Source organism: Corylus avellana, chromosome ca7, assembly GCF_901000735.1.
Source record: "Corylus avellana chromosome ca7, CavTom2PMs-1.0".
In the NCBI taxonomy this organism is placed as follows: domain Eukaryota; kingdom Viridiplantae; phylum Streptophyta; class Magnoliopsida; order Fagales; family Betulaceae; genus Corylus; species Corylus avellana.
This window is the reverse complement of record NC_081547.1, coordinates 17,887,967-17,910,948: the sequence shown is the minus strand read 5'-3', so window position 1 is coordinate 17,910,948 and position 22,982 is coordinate 17,887,967. Positions and strand designations below refer to the sequence as shown.

General features: G+C 37.6%; 1 protein-coding gene across 1 annotated transcript; it reads right to left on the bottom strand.

Moving 5' to 3' along the window:
• Positions 1 to 3,434: 3,434 nt before the first annotated feature.
• Positions 3,435 to 21,959, bottom strand: LOC132186826 (protein disulfide isomerase-like 1-6). The gene is made up of 12 exons (XM_059600915.1): positions 21,221 to 21,959; positions 20,676 to 20,805; positions 9,958 to 10,123; positions 9,662 to 9,780; positions 6,287 to 6,367; positions 6,107 to 6,196; positions 5,926 to 5,997; positions 5,755 to 5,823; positions 5,205 to 5,285; positions 4,664 to 4,798; positions 3,927 to 3,980; positions 3,435 to 3,838 (listed from the first exon to the last, which is right to left on the bottom strand). The coding sequence occupies exons 1-12, from the start codon at positions 21,739 to 21,741 to the stop codon at positions 3,743 to 3,745; spliced, it is 1,614 nt and encodes a 537-aa protein (XP_059456898.1). The 5' UTR covers positions 21,742 to 21,959; the 3' UTR covers positions 3,435 to 3,742.
• Between the last annotated feature and the right edge of the window lie 1,023 nt (positions 21,960 to 22,982).

Here is a 22,982-nt window from a genome sequence, read left to right as displayed (position 1 = left end):
GGTCTATTCTGTAACACCCCAAAAAAATAAAACTCTTTAAAAAATACACGTGGATTTTAAAACAAAGTCTATTAATGGTACTTTTTTGTAATGTCCTTGTGTTTTTTCAAAAAAAAAAAAAAAAAAGGTGATCGATCCTGTGAATAGGGGATTGATCCCGGCACGACATGAAATAATTTTTTTACGCCTAAAACCCTAAAAACTCAACTTTCGATCCCTATAAAGCCTTAAAAACCTTAGGAGAAATTGTTTGCACAACTTCTTAATCTCTAGAAATGTGAGAGACAAAGAGGGAAGAAAGAAGAGTTCAAATCAAGAAAAATAATTTTATACGAGTTGTCTCTCTCTAGCCCCCTCCCCTTTTTGCTAGGGTTTCATCTCTAGCAGCAGTTTGTTCTCCCCCTCTGGCCCTCCTCCCCTCTCCCTCTTCTGCCTCCCCCCTCCCCTCCCATCACCCTCTTTCTCTTAGCGAGCTAGCCTATTTACCTAATGCCCCTAGCTCTTTGGGCGACTTTTTTCCTTTCCCTTCCTCTCCGCCTCTTCCCCCTCCTTTGGTCCCTAGTTGTTTTTGTTTCTTTTTGTATTTGCTTTTGTTGTTTTTTCTGCTTGTTTAGGTACACTTTGTGAGTGATTCTCTTGGGGTTTCACTCAAACTTTCCCCTCCATTTGAGTGCGCCGCCGATCTCCTCCGTCTGCTCCGCCGCCTGCCGATCTCCTCCCCTCCATTTGAGTGCGCCTCCGAGTCCTCTATTGGGCCTTTTCTCACGCCCCCACCTCGATGAGCTTCCAACACTCTTTCCGTTTTCGATTTCCGGCAAGTGTGCGATCGCCTCTTCTTTCCGGCTACTGTCATCGTCTTGGTGCGCGTTTTATGTTGTTTATTTCCCTGTAATTTTATTTGGCTTTCCTTTTTTCGTTATTTCTGTCTTGTTTTGTTTCCCTGTAATCGTTTTTGTTTTTGCTTCAAATAATGGTTGGTCCTCTCTCTCGATCAACCCGCCTGATGCCCTTCGGGTTTGTTGCTTTGGTCCAGACCTTTGGGTTGTGGATGTGAATGTTATCCTGGCTTTCGGGTTGAGGAGGATGAGCTTTGGCTTGGGGTTCTTTGCCCTCAGTGTTGAGGAATAAGAGCTACTTATGCATTAGTTTAAGTTTGTGTGGCACAGATCTGCTGTTTAATTTGAAAATTAGTTATAGGTTAGTGGATTTTGTTTGAGTCTGGAATGTAATACGTCATCTTTGACGCTTGTAACCTCATAACTTCGGCTATGGTTGCTTCAGAGCTTTTGCTCTGTGTTAATTAAGCTTTATGCTTGTTTATCAATGAATGAGACTGAACTGATTCTTTTTAAAGAAAAAAAAAAAAAAAAAAAAAAAAAAGTTCAAATCAAGGGTTTCTTCCAATCCTTTTCTCACGGAAAAATCCACAAAACGTGCAACTACTTCATTGTCTTTCTTTATATAATCCTTATTTGCATACACTATTTGATTGTTTAGTTTATGTTTTGAGATTGGGTTGGGTTGTTTTTAAAAGAAAAACTATTATTTCATGTAATGATTTCAAAAGAAAGTTTGTCATCTTTTGTGTTATTTTATGTATTATATCCAAGAAGACAAATCTATGATTTTACGTCTGTGATAGATCTCTCAAAGACCAATTCAATCAATATTTTATACACTCACATACACTTTGATATGAGTTTATATTGTAAAGTTTAATAATTCAAAAAGTAGTCCGATAAAAACATGGAGGACCATGGCACCACATTAAATGCAAAATAATTAGAAACATCACCTTTTTGGATCTTCATCCACTATCTCACATGCTTTCGCTATATTTGAAGCTTACTTGGAGTTGGAGAGAATGGAAGGAATGGGAAAGATTCGAAAGAAAGAACAAACTTTCAATACCGATGGTTGTATTTCTTGAGTGTTCACGTGCTTGTAGGCTCCACCATATTATTCTCACGTTTTAGGAGGATAAGGGCCTTCAAGGTCTGTCTTGTCGAGGAGATGCATGTGCCTCACAAAACATGGGAAAAGTCTAGTATACCTCTTAAACTAGGGATAAAATTTCCCTCTAATGGAAGAAAAGAACTAGGAATGAGCAAGTTGGCTTTAGTATGTCATTTATTTTTTTCTTTTTCTTTTTTTATTCAATTCTGGCCTCATTAAAACCAACCAGCGCCTCTCCGTAAACTACCAGTCTTAATAGGGATAGAGTCAGCTTTTAATTTGGAGGGGACCCAGGGCTAAAAAAATTTTTGGAAAGGACTAATTGGCAAAAAATACCTTAAATTATTATTTTTTTACTTAATTTTTTTTTTTGTTTTTACCTTAAAATTTTTCTTTTTGGTTTGGGGGGGACCAGGGCCACTACCGATCTCCCCCCTCTAAATCCATCTCTACTACTAGATAATGTTGTCTTCAAACTTTTAATTGAGATAATATTCTTACTAAACTATGAAAAAATTGACAATAGCCCCTTCAATGACACATATTCTTAATAAATAAAAAATAAAAAAAAACTAAAACTAAATTATTATAATTTAAAAAACAAAAACCAGGGTGTAAAAATTTCAAAAATTTCAAAAAAAAAAATGTTTTTTTCTTAAATAATTTTTTTTATTTTTTTTTTTATTTTTTTATTTTTTTTATTTTATTGAAGTACTTGTCTTATTGAAAAAATTTATGATCATTTTTTATCTTTTTATTAGCATCAGAGGACATTGTCGATTTACTAGTTGTTTAGGAAAAACATTGTCTCATTTGAAAGTTTTGGGAGAAATCTGTCATTTGAATAGTAGTTTGAATGGGTGTATATGTGAACTTTTTCTTAAAGTAATACAACTGTATACCTCTAAGAGCATTCTCATCAAGCTTTTAAAATTTCTCTAAATTTAACTTTGAAATTGTACCTTTTTTTATTTATTTATTTTTTAATTTAACTAGCCACTTTATAAAACTACCAAATATCAAACTCTCTAAATATTTCTTTACTTTAACTAAATATTATTTTTTATTAATAAATGTAACTGCCATGAAACTCAGATTCCATATAAGAAATTTACCAAAATGCCACCCCAACAACCAAAATAATATTAAAAAATAAATGACTTTTGCTTTTGATGTTTTTATACATGGAGATGAGTTAAAACAAATGTAAAATTTAACTTTGAATAAAGAGTTTGATAAATTGTGTTTTTTTGTGGATTTTATTAAAAATTTAGATAAATGTTAAATATGAAGAGCTTGATGGAGATGCTCTAATATAACTGGATGACCTAAGAGTAAAAAGTCAACACTTTAGTTTTTCTTACAAGTGATGATCTGCATCCTAAATCCTAATCTTCTTGTTACATCATCCAATTATATAATAACAATCGTACAAAAATCTACTAAATAACATTACACCATGTATTAACATCCCATTATGTTTTCTTCATTAGCAATTTTTTATAAACTTCAATGCAATTTGTTTATAAATTTATCATAGTTAATTCTTCACCTCACCAGTCATGAATAAAAAAACCCCTAGAGCCAGTGTTGAGCTGTTGGGGGAAAGTATGACAATATCATACATAATTACATATAGTACTCCACTACAGAAACGCCTTGACCAAGGAATTTTTCTTTTCCTTGATTAAATTTAAGGGAAAGCTCAGGATTCTATTGGTGATACAAATTTGATAACATTTTCTTTATCAGTTGAATTATTAATATATTTTTTCACTATATTTTTCTATAATTCATCTTTCGTCACAGGATCTTTAGCTCTCAAAATTTTGTTGATAGACCCTGCCAAGTCCTTCAAACTGGACTTTGTAGATAGCTTGATCTGCAAGCATAATAGAATTCTTCCATCAATTTGGCTAGAATACAGATAAGTAAAAATACAGGTATTAGATCTATCAAGAAATAATTACCGGATTTGCTTTATCACTTGCAGGATAAAAGAACAGTGTTGGATAGTCATCTACCTGCAATATCAAAACAATGACAAAGGCAAAACATTCATCAGTATCATCACTTTTGTGTTAATCCATATCTCAAAACTTCAGTATAGAAGGCTAAAAATGTTTCTCATCAATGAAATTCTAGCAATTCTAAGTTACTAGGAAACATGCACCCCTTTCATTCTAATGTCAAAATGAAACTTGCAAAGGGTTAGCCAAATATTCACATGAATTATGGGATTGTATGAATTGTATCAAGCCTAGAGAAACTTAAATAAGAAGAAAAAAAAAAGTATTTTAATGCAATTTGGGAAAGCTTGTGTGAGCTAGGATCAAACCAGTGCATTAAATATCATTATCCAAAAAAACAAAAGTGCTTAAACATTTACAGATCAAACTAGAACAAAAATGGAAAAAAAAATTTTCCGACTGAGCAAAAATAGAATTAAAAGCACAAAGTAATACCCTATAACATAATGAAGGGATTGTAGTTGATCAGATAAGCAAGAGGCATAAACCATTAAGGGGCCTTCATATAACACATGAAATTTAAATGCATGAAACTTGTAACATTTCATTTTTCTATGGCCACTTGAAATATGTTTCTTCTGTCTTTTGCAGCATGGAATAATCTACGTCAATGTTGCAACTTTGAAACTAATCCACACTTAATGTCGTAATAAAACTGAAATGATAATAACACTTGCCTGCAGTTTTGGGTGTTCATTAGCAGAAGCATCTATCCTTGCAAATACCAAATTATCCAAACTTTTGAAGTGCTTAGCTAACTTTTCAACGTGCTTGCTAGTGGTTTCACAGTTGATGCACCATGGCGTGTGTACCTGTCTCCAACAGAGAATAGAAGGTTTTTCAGGCTCTCTAGAAGAACTATGAAACCCTAGGGCTGTTAAAGAAATTTTGGCAGGCATGTTGAGAATGTGTTACCAAGAAAATGCTTACTGCAATCACATAGGGAACACCAGAAAATTACCATGCATGTAACAAATTCCACAATTCTCCAAAGTGAAGGGAAGTGGTTTCCTATATTATTACTGGGAAAATGTGTGTACTAAAGCATAGACAACGATTACAAATCAAAATGAAGATGCTTTGACCAACAGCACCCACACAATTCCTGTTTGGTAAGCAAGCATATTTCCAACAGTATTTCATTTTCTCAATTAAAATAATGGAGCTTAGATGTCAGGAGCAAAGGTAAAATGGATGGAAGGCACAAAAATATCAAACCTCTAGAAGAACATTCTTGGGACTGCTTAAGACCAAGTCATCAAATGTCTTTCCTACAATGATCTGGATGGTTGAGTCGCTCTGCAATTTTCACACTCAAAGACATTTAGAAGATCGCAACGATTTATAAATATAAATTGACATAAAAATAATAATTCTAGGTGTAATGGTTCATACATGTCTCAGAAATTTAATCAAGTCCATGCTATGCATAGGACTTAAAATGAACCTACAAAATGTATTAGATAGCGTTTTGATGAGTTTGAGATTATACATTTCACGACATACACAAAATTTGAACTAAAGTTGTTACAATAAAAGATCTCAAATATTTTTAATGGCCTTTAAAATGTAGCCGCATTGCACTAATTGGCTGCCTGGGAGGGGAAAAAAGAATAAAAAGAAAAATCTCCCTAAAAGGATAAACAAGTGAATATTGCCTTGCAACTTTATTCCTGAATCATCTAACAATAATAAAAAGAAAAGGATGCTCCAGTCTACAAACACAGTTCCATGATCCCCCAAAAACATAAGAATAAAAGATACTCACATTATCTGGAATTGGCTGTGACTTGAAGTAAGGAGAAAGAGTACCATCAAGAAGCCGTGAGCAGAACTCCTACAAAAAGCCACTTCAGAGTATCATTATAGTTGTCTAACAGATTCTGCCCAAAGGAAAATGAGAAATGGAAAAAGGAAAGAAAAAAAAAAAAATTGTTACTTCTATGTTGGCTGGGATCAGATCCGACTGTAACAAAAACTTTGAGCTGATTCTGTTATTGAATGCAGTCACCTATATGGCACAACATCAGTATATACTCTCGCTTAAAGATTTTGCAAGAAAGAAAAAGATATAGCAATAGAATCACAGTACACATTTAGTTGCTACTTGGAAAACTAACCACAGTGTTCTCTGCTTCTTCAAGCCCAAATAAAGTTAAGAAAGGCTTTGCAAGGTTCTCATCTGTAATGTCTATATAAATAAACATTATCTACATCCACAAGATCCACATTAGGAAACTCACACTAGCAAAAGTTGGCTAATTGCAACAATGGCTTCAAATGTAGGAAAAACAAATTACCTTTGACTTGAACTTTCTTGCAACTTCTTGAAGAGGCTCAAGAAGATTCTTAAAGTCGTCAGCCTCTGCAAAGACAATGACCTGGACAATAATGAAAAGCAATCATTAATACATTTACCTTATATGCATGTCTGGCGTATATAACTTGTGATTAACATTAAGCATCACCAAGGATATCATGCTTTACAGAAAAGAAATACAAACAGATTTGATGATACTGACATAAACTGAGTAATGGCATCATGTAAAATACTATTGCAGACATATTTGCAGAAGTGCACCATGGAACAGTTTCCATGAATTCTTTAAAAAAAGTTATACATATAGGCTTTGGTCAAGGGTCACTGAAAGAATCATGCTAGGCTGCATCAGACAGTCCGATAGTTGGTTTATAATTCCAGGTTTGGGAACTCAGAATTAAGATCAAAGCTTCTGCATAACTAGAGAAAATGATTAAAACAAAATAGTCTAGCATGTTTCTTATATTTGTTCTGCAGATTTCTTAATTACATGAGAAATAATACTATATACCATGTATATATCCATCCCTTTCCCTATACCATCTGCATAATACAATTCATCAGCATGCTTCCCGGAACTAACTGAATTTTTGGTAAAAATGACTGCAAACTGTACATTTTGCAGCATCAATGCTATAAACTTTTCTGTAAAATTAGCTGAGTGACAGAATTTTATGATGCATCTGGCTGCTTATGTTGAATTTCCTACTTCACTTCATCAATTATATCACCCCCTATATGGTCACATGGCAATTTATTAAGAGGGCCAGGAATTAAAATGGATCGGCCGTGCCGTGCAGACGGGCTGGAAGAAGGCTGGAAGGGTTTCTGTTTTTCTTTCTTTCCTTCTGTGCTATAACTGGATTGTCAAATGTAAATTAACAGTTTTAACGCCACCTTTACCAGTTCAATTAAAAAAAAAAAATGAACCTGGTTTCCAAAAAGTGGTTGTGGCATTAATTGAGAACAATTTTTTTTTTTTTTTTTTGGGAAACTTTCCTCACCCCTCTTTGATGTTCTATCACTTTGGCAATTGTACAGTCAATCTTTAAAATCTTTGAAAACTTTGCAATGTCACCCTTACTGTTAGGATTTAGAGTTAAATAAGACAATATGCGGGTGAAGTGTCACTTTTACCTTTGTCAAACTAAAAAAAATACAAATCTATTCTTAATTAAAAAATAAAAAAAGCCAGGCACAGGGCTAGCCTTAGCCATGGGTCAATAGACCCACAGCCTGGCCTTGGTCGGCCTTAGTGGCAGGTCTATTATTTTTTATTTTTTTTATTTTACTTAATGGGGGTATTTTGACGTCTTAGGATTTAAAGGAAAATCCTAACAAAGGAATAACATTGCAATCTTCTAAAATATGGGGACTCGACATTGCAACCTTTTAGGGCTTGTTTGGTTCACGGAATAGACCCTAGAAATAGAATGGATATTCCTATAGAATAGTCATTCTTTTGTTTTGTAAGGCATTCCTAGGAATAATTATTTCCATAAAAATCACTAATCCCTTACACACAGGAATAGCTATTTCTCTAAAAAATGAGAGGAATAGTTATTTCTTAAGGAATGGAATACATTTTCCACAAAACATCTATATATATTTTTAAACTTTGAAAAAAAAAAAAAAAAAATTTAAAACATAAAAATTAAAGTGGGTGTGGTCGGCCACCCATAGAAGAGGCAGGGGTGGTCGCACCACCCCCGGACGCCTCGCGGGACCACCCCTGAGGCATCGCGACCACCCTCGCGGTATCTCGAGGTGGCCGCGGCCACCCCCGAAGCTCCTCTGGGATGGTCGTCGCCACCCCCGCTGGCCGTCGCGGGTGGCCGCAGCCACCCCCAATGGCACCGAGGGTGGTGCGACCACCCACAAAACACCCCATGGGTCCATCACGAGGCGCTCCAAGGGTGGCACAACAACCCCCGGCCACCCACTATATTTTTTAGGTTTTTTTATTTTTTTATTTTCTAATATGAGTTTTAAAAAATAATAATAATGTGGGGATTTTAGTAATTTTGATTCAATTCCAGTTAGAGCTTGTATGTTGTTACTAAACTAAATAATAGAAAAAACTATTCCATTCCACTCTATTCCCAGTAATAACTATTACCTTTCTTAATGGAATACGCATTTCGCAAACCAAACAAGGCCTGAAAGTTTAAGGGTAGGATTACAAAAGTATGAAACATCATAGAGGGTAAGTGAAGTTTTTTCCTTTTTTTTGAGGCGGGGAGAGAATCGCCCAAGACCAATAATGAAGCAGCAATGAGGCATCAAAAGGACAAGGAGAAGGCCAAATGAGGCAATTACAAAAGCGTGATCCCTAAGGATTCTATGTAGGTTATGGCCCTATAGAGCTGAATGGCAAAAATTGGCAGCCCAACCAATTCTTGAGATAAGGCTCAGTTTGGTTCTAAATGAAAAAAGAGCCTAAAAGAATTGATTAGAATTGCATTTGGCTTCTAAGGGCTATAATATTGCCCAATAATTCCCAAATATAAATGCAATCCATCCCAGCTCACATTAATAAACAGGTGTCAAATTACACCAGTATATAGAAATTTTTTTTTTTTGATAAGTACACCAGTATATAGAAAATATTTGACTTTATTGGCAAGAACAAGGGGTTAAACAGTCCAAAGTTTAGAAATGCAAATTTGAGCTGGCCCCTTAGGCCTGAAATTCAAAATCAAGGGTGTCATCCAAGTTTCCTAAGAATGGAAAACAGCATGTTTACGAAGTTCATAATATACTGAAAGAAAAAATAATAATTAGGAAGCATAGGCCTAAACTATAACAGAAGAGAACTTCGTCAACAACTTCCAACAGGCATCCCATAATTAATACACAAATTCTGCAATAAGAGATATCCAAAAGTACAACATTGGCTTGATTTCAGGAAAACCGTTTCATTTTCAATTTTTTTTTTTTTTTGATAAGTCATTTTCAATTTTCTTTTTATTCCTCATTACATAATTTTCAAGAGCTTATCGTGTAGACAATGGACATCATAGGAAGAATCATCTTGTCAGCCTTGTAAGCTGTAAGGTCTATAATACCTCATCAGCAGCAAGAAATTTCATTACAAATGTTGAAGATTTAAGAAAATAAAAATAAAAATAAAAATAAAAAAGAAAAGAAAAAGAAAAAAAGAGAAAACTTATTGGAGATCCTTTCAAACATTTTGCATATTTGAAGCACTGTAAATGCAGGAGTCCCACCTTTGTTAACACTTTCACTATGTCAGTTATCAACTTCATATTCTTACGCATAAAAAGCAATTGAGAAAAATTTATATATGATATCAAAAACAAAACAAATGTATAGTAAAGAAAGTATTAGCAACCTGAAGCTTGATAGGGCTGGAATAAACTCTGGCAGAATTTAGCTCGGTCAATTTAGTAACTAACGGAAACTTATTACAGTCCAAAAACTCTAATATTTTGTCCATTTTGAAGGTCCCTTCTGCAAAGTCAAACAAATTCATCACTCATTATATCAATAAGTTGTGGCAAACTCAAGTAATTTTTGGGAAACATGTAAGAAACCAAGCATGGAAAAAGTACCAAGTATTGGGATACATCAAGAAACAGGAAATTAAGCAGTAGTAATAGACATGCTGCAACCAAATCACACACTCACCATATGGAGTGTATCTTTCTGGCTCACTTTTAACAATCCCAATGAAATTGTTAGTATCTTTGATAGCTGGGACAAGAACTTTGGCAACATCAGTGTCGCTCACTTCAATAAACTGGATTCCGTTGTCAGATATGGCTGCTTTAACAAATTCTTCATAATCAGGTCCCTGTGAATATTTCAGATTCTGTTACTGTATTCACTTCAAATGAAGCTAAACCATATGGTTCATAAGACAATCTAGATTGGTCATTTTTCTATTATCGTATCCAATGGATTGAAACAATGAAGACCTAACCCCCAAAACCAAAACATGTGGCAGATCTCATAAACATTTTGACCTGAGTAGTCCACTAAACAACCTTTGTGCTCCCTTTGCAAGTCAGGGCTAATAAGAAACCTCCAAAAAATAGATAAAATATTGAATGAAAAATAAAAACTTCTATTTCTTGCGTTTATGAAACTTCAAAGATAATTACTAATACATGCTTAAAACAAATGTTAAGAATTGACATAATGTACTAATATTCTACAACTCAAGATTTCTTACACTGTATCACTACTCTTAATCCTACTGCATAGAAACATAAGTTAAAGTTAACTGAAGGAAATAAATAAATAAAAGAATCAACTCGATTCTTATTCCTATAGGGAAATTCTTATTCTAATGAGGTTCATTGGTAGTATGGGGTGGGGTTATGGAAAAAAATCAAGCGGGGCTAGGAAGTATTTTCTAGTTATACCAGGTTTAAGGTAAGAGATGGCTCCAAGATTAGATTGTGACATGATATGTGGTGTGAAAATTAAGTCCTTAAGAATACTTTCCCGAATTTGTATAGTATTGTTTGCATAAATGATCCTTCAGTGGTAGACCACTTGGAGTTATCTAGATGAAAGCTTTATCAGAACAACTCACAATTGGGAAGTGAATGTTTTTACTTCGTTTTTTAATTTGTTGTATTTCTTTAGAATGAGGCAGGGAGGTGCAAACAAGTTATGTTGGGTCACTTACAAGCAAGGAATGTTTGATTACATGTTTCTATAATATCCTTGTTCCCCATGATAGCACTCCCTTGGAAGAGTATTTGCGACAAAAGGCACCCCTGAGAACAGCGCTTTTTTCTTTTTTGGACTGCCGCCCTAAGGAAGATCCTCACCTTGGATAACCTAAAGAAACAAAATGTCATTATGGTTAACTAGTGTCATATGTGTAAAAGGAGATGGGAGCCTATGGACCTTCTTCCCCATTGTGGGATCACCAATGCTTTGTGAAGTGATTTTTAATCGGGTTGTGTTAGCTTGGGTTATGCCTAGAACAGTAGTAGACCTATTTGCTTGTTGGAAAGGGTGGTGAAGCTGTCCTCAAAGTGCAGCTGTGTGGGAGATGGTTCTTTTGTGATATCTTTGGAGCAAAAGAAAGTATAGAAGCTTTGACGACCACAAGAGAACTGTGGTAGAATTAAAGTCTTTCTTTTTCAAAACTCTTTACCAATGCACAGCTGCCTTAGATCTTAATGTTCTTAGTTTACATGCTTTTGTTGACTTGTTTTCTCTTTCTAACTGGTATCTCATGCATTCTCCTTGTGTACTTAGTCTAAGCCTTTTGCCCTTTCAACGATATTTTGATTACTTATCAACAAAAAAAACAAACAAACAAACGGAGCTCAATTAGCAACGGCCACACAAAAGGGGGCAAGACAGCACTCAAAACTTGAACCGCCCAACTCCCCTAACACATCAGAGGCAAACCTAAGGAAGACATGGCCCTTGAAACATGTCTCACTCGGTCCTTGTCGCACAAAGGAGACCCACTTCTAATTTCGCCGGCAACTGGTGAAAGTGGTGGGAAGAAATTACCGGCACACTATTTGAAACCAAGACCTTGCATCAAAGTCTACGGGGCGGAGCAACTCTGGCATGGTGTTTAGATGGAGAAGATGATGACGGGGCAGAGCAACTCTGACATGGGTCACCGGGTGGATCCATACCCATGACCTACTTCGGGCCCAAACCAATACCCTTTGTTTTAGATCCATGGCCCTTAACACAGGCTGACCCAAAACCCATTTATGGAATTTGGGTTTAAACAAGAATTTGGGCCAGGACCCATGAAACCCATCTTGGCCTTCCCTTTATCTACAGAAGCTTTAACTACCGCGTTAACATCTGGGCCTTGGGTGCAGGACCCATCAGCCCACACGCACAAGGACTCAGGCCCAAGTCCAACCATTTTAAACACCTCTTCACGTCCATTTTTATGCAAGCTAATGTGTTTTTGAAGCACGTGTCGAGATTTTCACCAAAATACGCTGTCTTCTTTGTCAACATCTTATCCATCTCAAGACGCCATGTCAGAGTCGCTCCGCCCTATCAACTTCGATGCAAGCTTTTTCAAACCACCCTTCAACACGTGTGTCTTTGCCAGAGGTTTCGACTCATTTGTTGTCTCCTTTGCCAGCTTTCAAATGCTTCGTTGTTGGTCTCATCTTTAGCTTTAGAAGCTCTGGTTCCCTCAATCCCGCCTTTGCAAAAGGCGTCAAAGGCTGTTGGTCTCATGTGCATCATCACCTCTACAAACGACCTCTTCTTCAGTCCCACCTCTGCCATGGATTTTTGCTCCAGCATCGAATTGTTGTTACCAGCGCCATAAATGGACTGGGTATACTTCACAACTACTCGCAACTCCGAGATGAATGACTTCCAACCTTTACCATTTCTCCCTTCCGCCATGAAATAAATCCTCTCCTTCTACCATCCCCATAATCCTCCACAGCCAGAAAGCACTTGTGCTTATTAGCTCATCGCTAAGCAATTATGCCGGGAAAGCCAGCTCTAGATCGTTTCCAAAAAACGAAGAACTCTTTGCTAAGAGCAATTCCTCAACAATCTCTAATAGCTGGCAACTATCAAATCTTCCCAAAAAAACATAGAGTGGGTGAAACCCCTACTTTTCTCAGGAATCCTCAGTCCCGTTGATCCACCCTCCACCGCCAACTCAAGGAGTTTGGATTCCAGAGAGCACCACTACTTTAACAACCCCATGTGACCCAGTTGAGGACAACAATGCCAGAAAACCGACAAGTAGATGAGGGGTGTCAAGACGCTCCCTCACGCATCGCTGAGAGAGAGGCGGAATCATCTTTCAAACTGCATCAAGCTAAAACCTACCCTCTGGCACTCTTCAGCACGCAAAGAGATTTACTAACCTTCTAGGCATAACCCAAACCAGCCCTACACTATTTTTTTGATAAGTAATAATGCATTAAAGAGCGCAGAGGGGCGCAACCCAAGTACACAGGAAGTATACAAGAGAGCGACTAAGCTGGAGAGAAAGAAGAAGAAAACATAAAGAGAAAATTAGGAAAATTGATCACTAAAGGAGCAAACCAACCTGTAGTCCAAGTGAAAAGCGTGTACAAAAAGAAATGAACAAGGCCCTCAAGATTCCTCGACAAATCCTCGAAGCATCTCGCATTCCTTTCCTTCCAAAGGCACCATAAAAGACAAAAGGGAGCCATCCTCCACACCACGACACTACGGGTTCTTCCGCCCGACCACCAACTAGCAAACATCTCCTTGACGCTTCTAGGCATAACCCAACACATGTTGAAACGAGAGAAAATAACATCCCACAACTTGTGCGCAACCCCACAATGAAGAAAGAGATGATCCACAGACTCCCCATCCGATTCACACATACAGCATCGATTAATCACAACAATACCTCTCTTCCGAACATTATCCAAGGTGAGATTTTCCAAGGGCGGCCAACCAACCAAAAAACGCCACTCTCGAAGGAGCCTTGGTGCGCTAAATACTTTTCCAAGGGAAGTGGTTGGACTCTTTAAAGACAAGCATCCTATAAAAAGAGCGTACCTCAAACTTCCCTTTTCTTGTGGGGATCCACCACATCCGGTCCTCCCCTTCCCCAGGAATCGATAACGAATACAAGAGCGAGAAGAGAGAGGCTAAGACCATCTCCTCCAATCATGAATTCTACAAGTAAAAGTAACATTCCAGTGAACCAAACCATTTAAACACTCCCGGATATCCGCAATGGAAGCATCCTTATTGCTAGCAATATTGAAAAGACCTGGAAAAGCATCCTTGAGGGACATCTCGCAATGGAAGATCCTTCACTATTGAAGATAGAATTCTAAAGAGTACTTGGAATCTTACAATGGAGTAAAAGATAGTCTGTTGACTCCCCTTTCTTCTTACACATGCAACACAAACACAATAATATGCCATGTCCATAGGTTGTCCACTGTGAAGATCTTCCCTAAGGCCCGACCAAGCAAAGAAAGTCAGTCTCAAGGAAGCCTTATTCAGCTAAATACTCCTCCAAGGGAGCCATACTATGCCAAGGGAAATGAGTGTTATCATGGGGAAAAACAACCTTATAGTAAGATCTAACATCAAACAACTCTCTCTTGGAAGGAATCCATAAGAATATGTCCTCGCTGCCCTGCCTCACTCTAACGAAATACAACAAAGTGAAGAGTGAAGTAAGGTGACCCATCTCCCAGTCATGAGGCGCTCAAAGAAAATTAATATTTCATTGATAGGAGGCACTAGAAAGCTCCAAATGGTCCACAGAGCAAAGTCATTAAAACGGGCAATGTTAAACAAGTCTGGAAAAGAAGTCTTGAGAGTTTAAGCCCCACACCAAACATCATGCCAGAAATGAACTTTGGAGTCATCCCCCATCTCAAATCTAGTGTGGCTAGACAACTCCCACAACCCTTCCTAATATTCTTTCAAAGCCCCACCCCATGAGACCCATAAACCTCATTAAAACACCAACCACCCTTAGCATTGCTATTTAGAATCCACGACCACCCACTATAAGCTAACTCTCTCATAAGCATAGCGCCACAACCACTTCCCTAAGAGAACCCAGTTGAGAGCAACCACTTCGTAACCCCCAACCCTCCATCTATCAAAGTACACTGATAGGTAATTTCTGATGAAAGGGATGAATAGTGGATGAATGTGAAAATGAGAATGGAAATGGTATTGATAATGAACTCCAATTAGGGCTAGAGACAAACCACAAGTGAATCCAATTGGGGCTGGATACAAACCACAAAGACATACGTCTAATTCATTCTCTGATTCTCATTTATAAACAAGTGGTCTTTAAATAGAAATACAAGTAGATAAAGCTTAAAGTGATAACACTTAGAGTTCTAATATTCAAATTCAAATAAACTCTCATGCTAATAACCTAATCTTAATATTAAATAAACTAATACTAATTTAAATAATCTAATCCCAATGCAATTCCAATTCAACTATTATCCTATCTAATCATAACCTTATCCCTACATACACACCTTAGTCTAGATTACCAAGTGAAAATTTGAACTCTTCACCCATACCACCCCCACAAAAATTCCTGTAGTAACTTCTTTATGCGATTGGCTACACCAATACGAAGGGGGAGAAGGGACATGAAGTAGGCAGGCAGATTAGTTAAAGTGCTTTTAGTCAAGGTAACTCTCTCACCCTTAGATAAGTACATCCTCTTCCATCCAGCCAAATGATGCTCTACCTTCTTAATAATGTCATCCCAAATAGACTTGACTTTAATCGAAGCTCCCAAGGGAAGACCTAGCTACTTCATGCTAAGGAAGATACCCTGCAGCCCAAAGTACTAGCCAGACCTTCAATGTTCAAAAAATTGCCAACCAAAATTAACTCCGATTTAGTCAAATTAATCCTCAGACCAAAAACTGCTTCAAAACATTAAAACAAACTACGCACACTGCAAAGGTGATTTGAATTTGCCTCACAAAAAATCAAAGTGTCATCTGCAAACAAAATGTGAGAAGTGTTGATAGCACCACCACTCCTTGACCCCACCATGAAGCCCAACAAAAGACCCCCATCCACAAGAGGTGAAATCATTTTACTTTGCGCTTCCATAACAATAACGAAAAAGAAGAAAAGACAATGGATCTCCCAGTCTTAGGCCATGAGAGCTACTAAAGAAACCTAATAGGCTCTCATTCACCAAGATTGAGAAGGTGCACAGATGAAATACAATATGCCACCCATTTACACCATCTTTGCCCAAAACTGCATCTCTTCAACATATACAAAGGAAATTCCAATTGACATGGTCAAAAGCCTTTTCAATATCCAACTTACATAAGACACCTGGAACCTCGGATTTAAGCCTACTATCAATGCACTCATTGGCAATGAGAACAAAGACTAGGATTTGCCTACCCTTGATGAAAGCGTTCGGAGGCTTAAAAATGATATTCTCCTCAATCAATTTTAACCTATTAGCTAGAACCTAGGCCACAATCTTATACTCCACGTACTAAGCTAATAGGTCGAAACTCCTTGGTATCAACAACCCCTAGTTTCTTTGGAATAATGTAAAGAATTTTATATTCTCATGATGGATTCTGTGAGATATTTGTTTTGAAGTGAATGAAATATAATAGATGATGAATAATGGTTGGGAACAGAAGTGGAAGAAGAAAGGAAGTAGATTGATAATTGGGTAATTCGAGAAACCCAGGTCTCCAAAAGAGAATTACAAACAACTCAAATCTTTTCACATAAGCCTCTAAAAAACTCCCAACAGATTATTTATACAATCCAAGCCCAAACTAACTGCCCAACTGCCCAGCCAGCTAGCCCAAAAATTGCGTAACAACCCAGCCTTTAAAGTGACGCACGTCTTCTGCACAACAGAAACGTGCGTCCCTTCCTACAAGCCACTGCACCACACTTCTACAAGCCATTCTTACAAGCCTTAGTTGTTTACAGCTGTACCACACAACTCCACATGCTTGGCTCACAAGTTGCCACGTAGCTCTTCTAGAAACTCCCTTTAAAGCCTCACCTAAGCTTATCTGTCTGTTGCCTCCCTTCTTCTTCTTCATGACCGTTGGTCATGAAGGATATTACAAATAAGAGAAATGAAGGTGCGATGGAAGCTTTTTTTCAAATGTAGCTCTAGCATGAAAATAATGGAAGACATTCATGATGTCTGCTTTAAGCACCTCACAAGCTTGGGAAAAACCTATAGTAAAACCATCAGGACCCGGAGCCTTGTCACCATTTACGGATTTCACCACCTCAAAGGCCTCATCATCCTCGAAGGGACTCTCCCAAAGGAGTCGAGCGAGATGCCATCCAATTTGGGGCGCCAACTAAAATGCTCGGTAAATAGTTTGTTGTAAAACTACACAATGTGATATTTGATCCTAACTGATCTTAACAACTTTGGCCATTATCCACCAGTTGCTCAATGGAATTTCTCTATTTGAATTGACCACTCAATGGAAGAAATTTGTGCACTTGTCTCCCTCTCTTAACCATAGGGCCCTCAATTTTTGCCTCCAACTCACCTCCTCCAAAAGCGTAATCCTCTCCAAATAATTAGTCACAGGGACCTTCCTCGAAATATGCTCCTCCACTAAACCTCTCTCTTCCTCCAAACCTTCAAGGAAGATGTTTCGTTTTCTCTATATCGCCAAGCTCAACTTCATTCCATGCTTTTAAGTCAGATTTTAGAGCCTTAAGTTTGCATGCTAGGATGTAACTTGGAGTTCCTTGAAAGTGATAGGAGGACCACCACTGTTTCACCTTATCTACAAAACCCTCTAACTTTGGCCACATGTTCTCAAATTTGAAGTATCTTTTAGCTCCAAGAATGCCTCCACAAACTTAGAAGGCAGGACTTTACTCTTGTGAGTTGGTGATCCCATGCAAAAAGAATGAGGAGACTATAAATCACCTCCTTATCCATTGTGAGTACTTTAGTTATCTTTGGCACTTGGTTCTCAACGTATTTGGTGTTTTGTGAGCCATGCCTAACAATATCCTAGAGCTGCTACATTGTTGGAAGACGCAAGGAATGGGACAACCACAGGAGGCTATCAAGAAAGTTATTGTTGCACTTTTAATGTGGAGTGTTTGGAGAGAAAGAATAAGGCGCCTCTTTGAGGACTACAAGTCTAATGTGCTATGTTTAAATCCTCTTTTTTGAGTTCGCTCTTAAACTAGGTTGTAGCCTGTTGGTACAGTTTCTAGTATGGTGAAAAAATGCTTTCTTCGAGGTAGCTTGATCTTCTTTCTTCACCTTCACGCTCCAAAATCCCAATAAAACAGTAGATTGTTAAGAGAACTCATCGGGGGTGCTCCGCCAGATCCTCCTCCGTCTCTCTGAGGAAAGAGTATGCCCAATGCACAATAATTCAATCTAGGGTTTGTACCTGGTGAAGGGGTCTATTTATAGGCTAGGTTGTTTGAGTTATACTTGGTATCTTCAGCCAAGAATCAAGAATTTGATTTGATATGGAGAGTGATCTTCAATGGTTGGAATCTTTAATAAGTCTTATCCTTATTTGAAGAACATATCTAAATCTCCGCCAATTGTGGTGTTCTCCCCAAATCGGGGGATACAGATCCATCGTATCTTTCTGTGGATATCTTCCATGGAGAGGATGCATGCACCCTTCCCGAGACACCGTTGTCCTGGCGCTTTATCATCTTAATCCATTTTCAGGTCCCAGGAGCCCTCTGTTCCCAGGAAGCTTCATACCCGCGTACTTGTTACCTTCTTCTAAACCCGACTGTCGAGCTACTTCAAATAAGCCAATGAATCCCGGTATTGGAATTTTTCGGGGGCATTTATCTATCCGAATTAGAGTTGTCAAACATTCCATGGCCCGATGATTGTGGGCCTATAAGCTTGCGTCGGGTGGAATATCTCTAACAGTTACCCCCCAATTCCCTTATGCAAGGCACTCAGATAATGGGGACTTTATGACTGTCTCGGGAACTGGCAAGAATTTTACCCGAGAACATGGCCACTTTGGTGCTCGAGGTGGCATTTTAATCTATCTTGGCCTCAACAACTGGATTGTAGCCGTTGCATGATGCTCAAGTAATGGGAACATCTGTAAGGCCCGCCACTGTGGCTGTCGAAAAGATGCTTCAGAAATGACAGCCTTAATTAAATGCCTCGTGATGAGTGTGTTTTGATCTCTGCCACGTATTGAGTGTCCTTTGACTGGTTTTCGGTGATTCCAGGGTTCCCAAGCTGCCAGAGCATGCCCAGGACACATGTCGCTTCCTCGACGAGTTGTCTTGGCTCACCTTTTGAAGAATCATTAAGATTTTCGTCCGTTATTTATCATTGCCTCCACACGCGCACAAGGACTTCCCTATGGCTTACCCGTTTACGCTTCCTAGAATAATGGGGCACGTGTTTACACCTTAGCCACGCATCCACTTTTTGGTGGTTCCCAGGACTCATCTTTTGAGGAATAACCCAAAGGTCACAACGGTTGTCCTGTCCGCCCCCTCTAATCATTTCCTTCATTAAATGCAACGGATCGCATTCCCAAGAACCTCTCCCTATAAATGTTTCCTTTCCCCTTCTTTCACTTCTTCATTCTCTCATTCTTGCCTTTGAGCTCCTTGCTTTCTCGTTGCTCCCACTTTCTTCCCCTCTGCAAATCATCGCTTTCTTCTGAAAATGTCTTGCTCCAGTCAACAACTCCCCTCAGGTGGTGCCAGTTCAAATAAGCCGATGAATGCCAGAATTGGAATTTTTCGGGGGCCTTTATCTATCCGAATTAGTGTTGTCAAACATTCCATGGCCCGATGGTCATGGGCCCATAAGCCTGCGTCAAGTGGAAACATAGTCAATGTTCCTAATTACTCCTCTTCAAATCTTGTTAACTTTCTATATTTTAGACGCCCTCTCTTCGTGTACAAAGCCTTTGCCTTTCTCTTAATAAACTATTAATCCCAAAAAGAAAGTGGCCCAGCTAAACAAGACGATACTAGGTGAAATGTTAGGCAATGCCTCAGCTGCACTGGACCAAAGCAATGCCTACCTTTCATGCAAGTCTTTATCGCAATTGGAGTTGACATATTATACACCTGAATGAGACTCTTATTCCCCAACTTAATGCTTGCATAAGACCAATGTCAACCATACATTTTGAAGTCAACTTTGAGTATTTAATGAACTCAGTTCCTTCCTGGTCCAATGTTACTCTGTCAGCACTTACAGGAAAATATATAAAGAAACAACCAGATAACCTAGTAAAGAGATACGTTCACCAACATACCAAATGAAAGAACATCAGCCATGTGGAATGATATTGGGAAGGTTGCCATTGCTCAAAGAAGATTACACAGAAAATTGGAAAGAACAAATGGCGATGTTGAAAAGCTTGTTTGTGATTATATTTGGTGCTTATAGTCATTACCAAATTTATCTCAATAAATCCTTGCAGTATACCAATTATTTTACAATTTATGTTTAGAAATTCTGCTAGTAATCATATGACTTCCAGTAGCTATGTTTTCAGTAATTGTAGGAGCAATGTCACAAGAAGACCTAGCGATTGGTAAACAGAGTTTGAAGACTGTGCTATTAACAGGTGAAATGACAAGATTAAGCACGACCAAAGGTCACTTAACAATTTTAGGTAAGGGATGACCACATTGCATGAGTAACAAACGAAATTATTTGTGCATCAAGTTCCCAAGTAACCAATAGTTTCATTCACGACCCCTGACATATGGTTATACCATTATAAAACTGATTAATACAACATTTTTTCAACACATGATAATTCATCCCTTTCAAAGTAATGCTGGTTCTCAAAAGCAGGTGTACCATTAAGGCAGAGAAATTGAATTCCAGGAGATTCTTGAAACGATTCAAATGCACATACCTCAAATTTCTTGAACAGACCAGTAACAAAAGTATGGTACTTTTTGAGAATTTCTTCTGCCTCTGCGACTGACCTTATTCTAATAACAGGTACACCGGTTTTTTTCCTCGCCCAGGTCACAATTTCCTCCCTAAGGAAAATTAACCCCACAAAACACATTAAATACAATTTCCAAGTTGCAACTTTGCACAGTTACATTGAAGAATTAAGACATAGATATGCCATGACAAGATGAAGAAAGTCCTTCAAAATATATCGGCAATCTAAAGAAAAAGCCCACTATGACAGGACCATTAAGGAAAATATATTTGATTTAAGTTGAATACACTGCAAAGACAAGAGACAAACAGATCATGAACCATAAGTTTATAAAACATACCACCATCTCTAAAAGACAGGAGACAAACACATTATAAGCCATAAGTTTATAATACATACCACCCTATGCAGGAAAAAACAATGAATAAAAGATTCATATAGCCGATAGGCTAAAATACGACCTTTTGTCCAATTAATTATAGTTTGACAAAGAAGCAGCAACTTACGCTGAAAATCCACCAGTGTACGCTTGAGAAGTCCCATTAACAAACAGAAGCAGAGTAGGAAACCCTTTGATCTCAAGAAGCGATGCCGCCTTAGGATACCGGTCGGCGTCGAGCTTGGCCATCAAAAGGGAACTCCCCAATTCCTTGAGTGAAGTTGCAGCCTCAGCAAACTGGGGCATAAGCTCAGCACTCCTTGCACACCAAGGCGCATACCCCAGAACCAGCACAAACTCATTCCCATCAATGACCCTCTTGGTGTTCTCACTGTTAAGCTCAACAACAATCCTCTGGGCTCTGGTTAAAACCTCAGCCTCTGATGACCTCACACTGGGAGACCCTTCTTGTTCATGTTTCTCATTTTCTTCATCCAGTGCTATCAATTCCTCAAGACTCTCCAAATCTTCATCTTCATTTTCATTTGGGGTGGGCTCAGAAGCCTTGATGGTAATGAGAAAACTCAGAAACAGAAAAAGAATGAGGGTGAAAAAGACGAATCTCGAAGTGTGTTTTCTTATAAACATGGTGATGAGCAATATATGAATGTGACGTTTTGAGATTTGTTGTGGGCAGTTATCGTGGTCTTGGATGAGATCTGTGCTACGACAGTCTGTTTATTGAGAAGCTTGTGAATCTTGGGAAGACCTTACCGTAACAAGAGATTCGATTGATTGCGGGTCGGTCTGAATTGAGAACCGAGATATACGTGTAGTCGTTCAAACTTTCTAGTCAAAAAGGGCTAGAAATGTTTTTGTGGACACCTCCTTTGAACTTTTTTTTTGGAAAAAAAAAAAAACTCTCTTTAGCGTTTTAATAAGACCCAAATTTTACTTTAAATTTCATTATGACCTTTCAATTTGATTCAATTGACTCCTCCGTATCTTCAATAGGTAGCTCAATCGGCTGGGACCATGCCTAATGAAGCGCAAGTCACTAATTCAAATCTTCCTCCCCTCTCTTGTGCGGACATGTCAAAAAGAAAAAATTGACCCCTCCATCAGATTTTGCCGTTAACTCCTAACAAAAACAACTAAAAAGACCAAATTACCCTTCAATTTCTTTTTTTTTTTAATTTGAAATGAAAGGTAAATTTGAAATTTTATAAAAAAGTCAAGGATATAAAGGTCATTTTATCACTTTTAACGTCATTTTATCACTTTTAATGTTTAAAATCTGATAGAAGGGTACATTGCATCAAATTAAAAATTTAATGGATGAAATTGAGAGATTTTGAAATTTAGGGATCTTCTCAAAATTCATGTTAGTTCAAAAGTCTTGTGTAAAGTTTTCCTTTTTTTTTTTTTTTTTTTAATGCAAAATCGGTCCTGTAATTTTAGAAATTAAATATGTAAAATCAGTCCAGTAATTTTTCTCTATTGCAAATAGCGACCTGGGACGTTTGGATGTGTGATTTTTTTTTTTTTTTTTCTCTTCTACTTCTTTGAGAATTGTGAATACGGAGAAAAACAAAATTGAGATTATGTTTGGATAGTTTAAAGAAGAGAAATGATTAGTGTCAATAATTTATTCATATTTTTCTCATATTTTTCTATAAATTCAATATATCAACCATTAAATTTATGGAATCCACCATTGACTTATATGAGATTCACAAATCTAATGATTAATTTGTAAGATGATATAGAAAAAATATGGGCAAAATATTGACATAAATCATTTCTCTTTAAATATTTTTAAATATAATTATAGAAAATATAATTAAAATTAAAAAAATTTATCACAAAAGGAAAAAAAAAAAATTAGA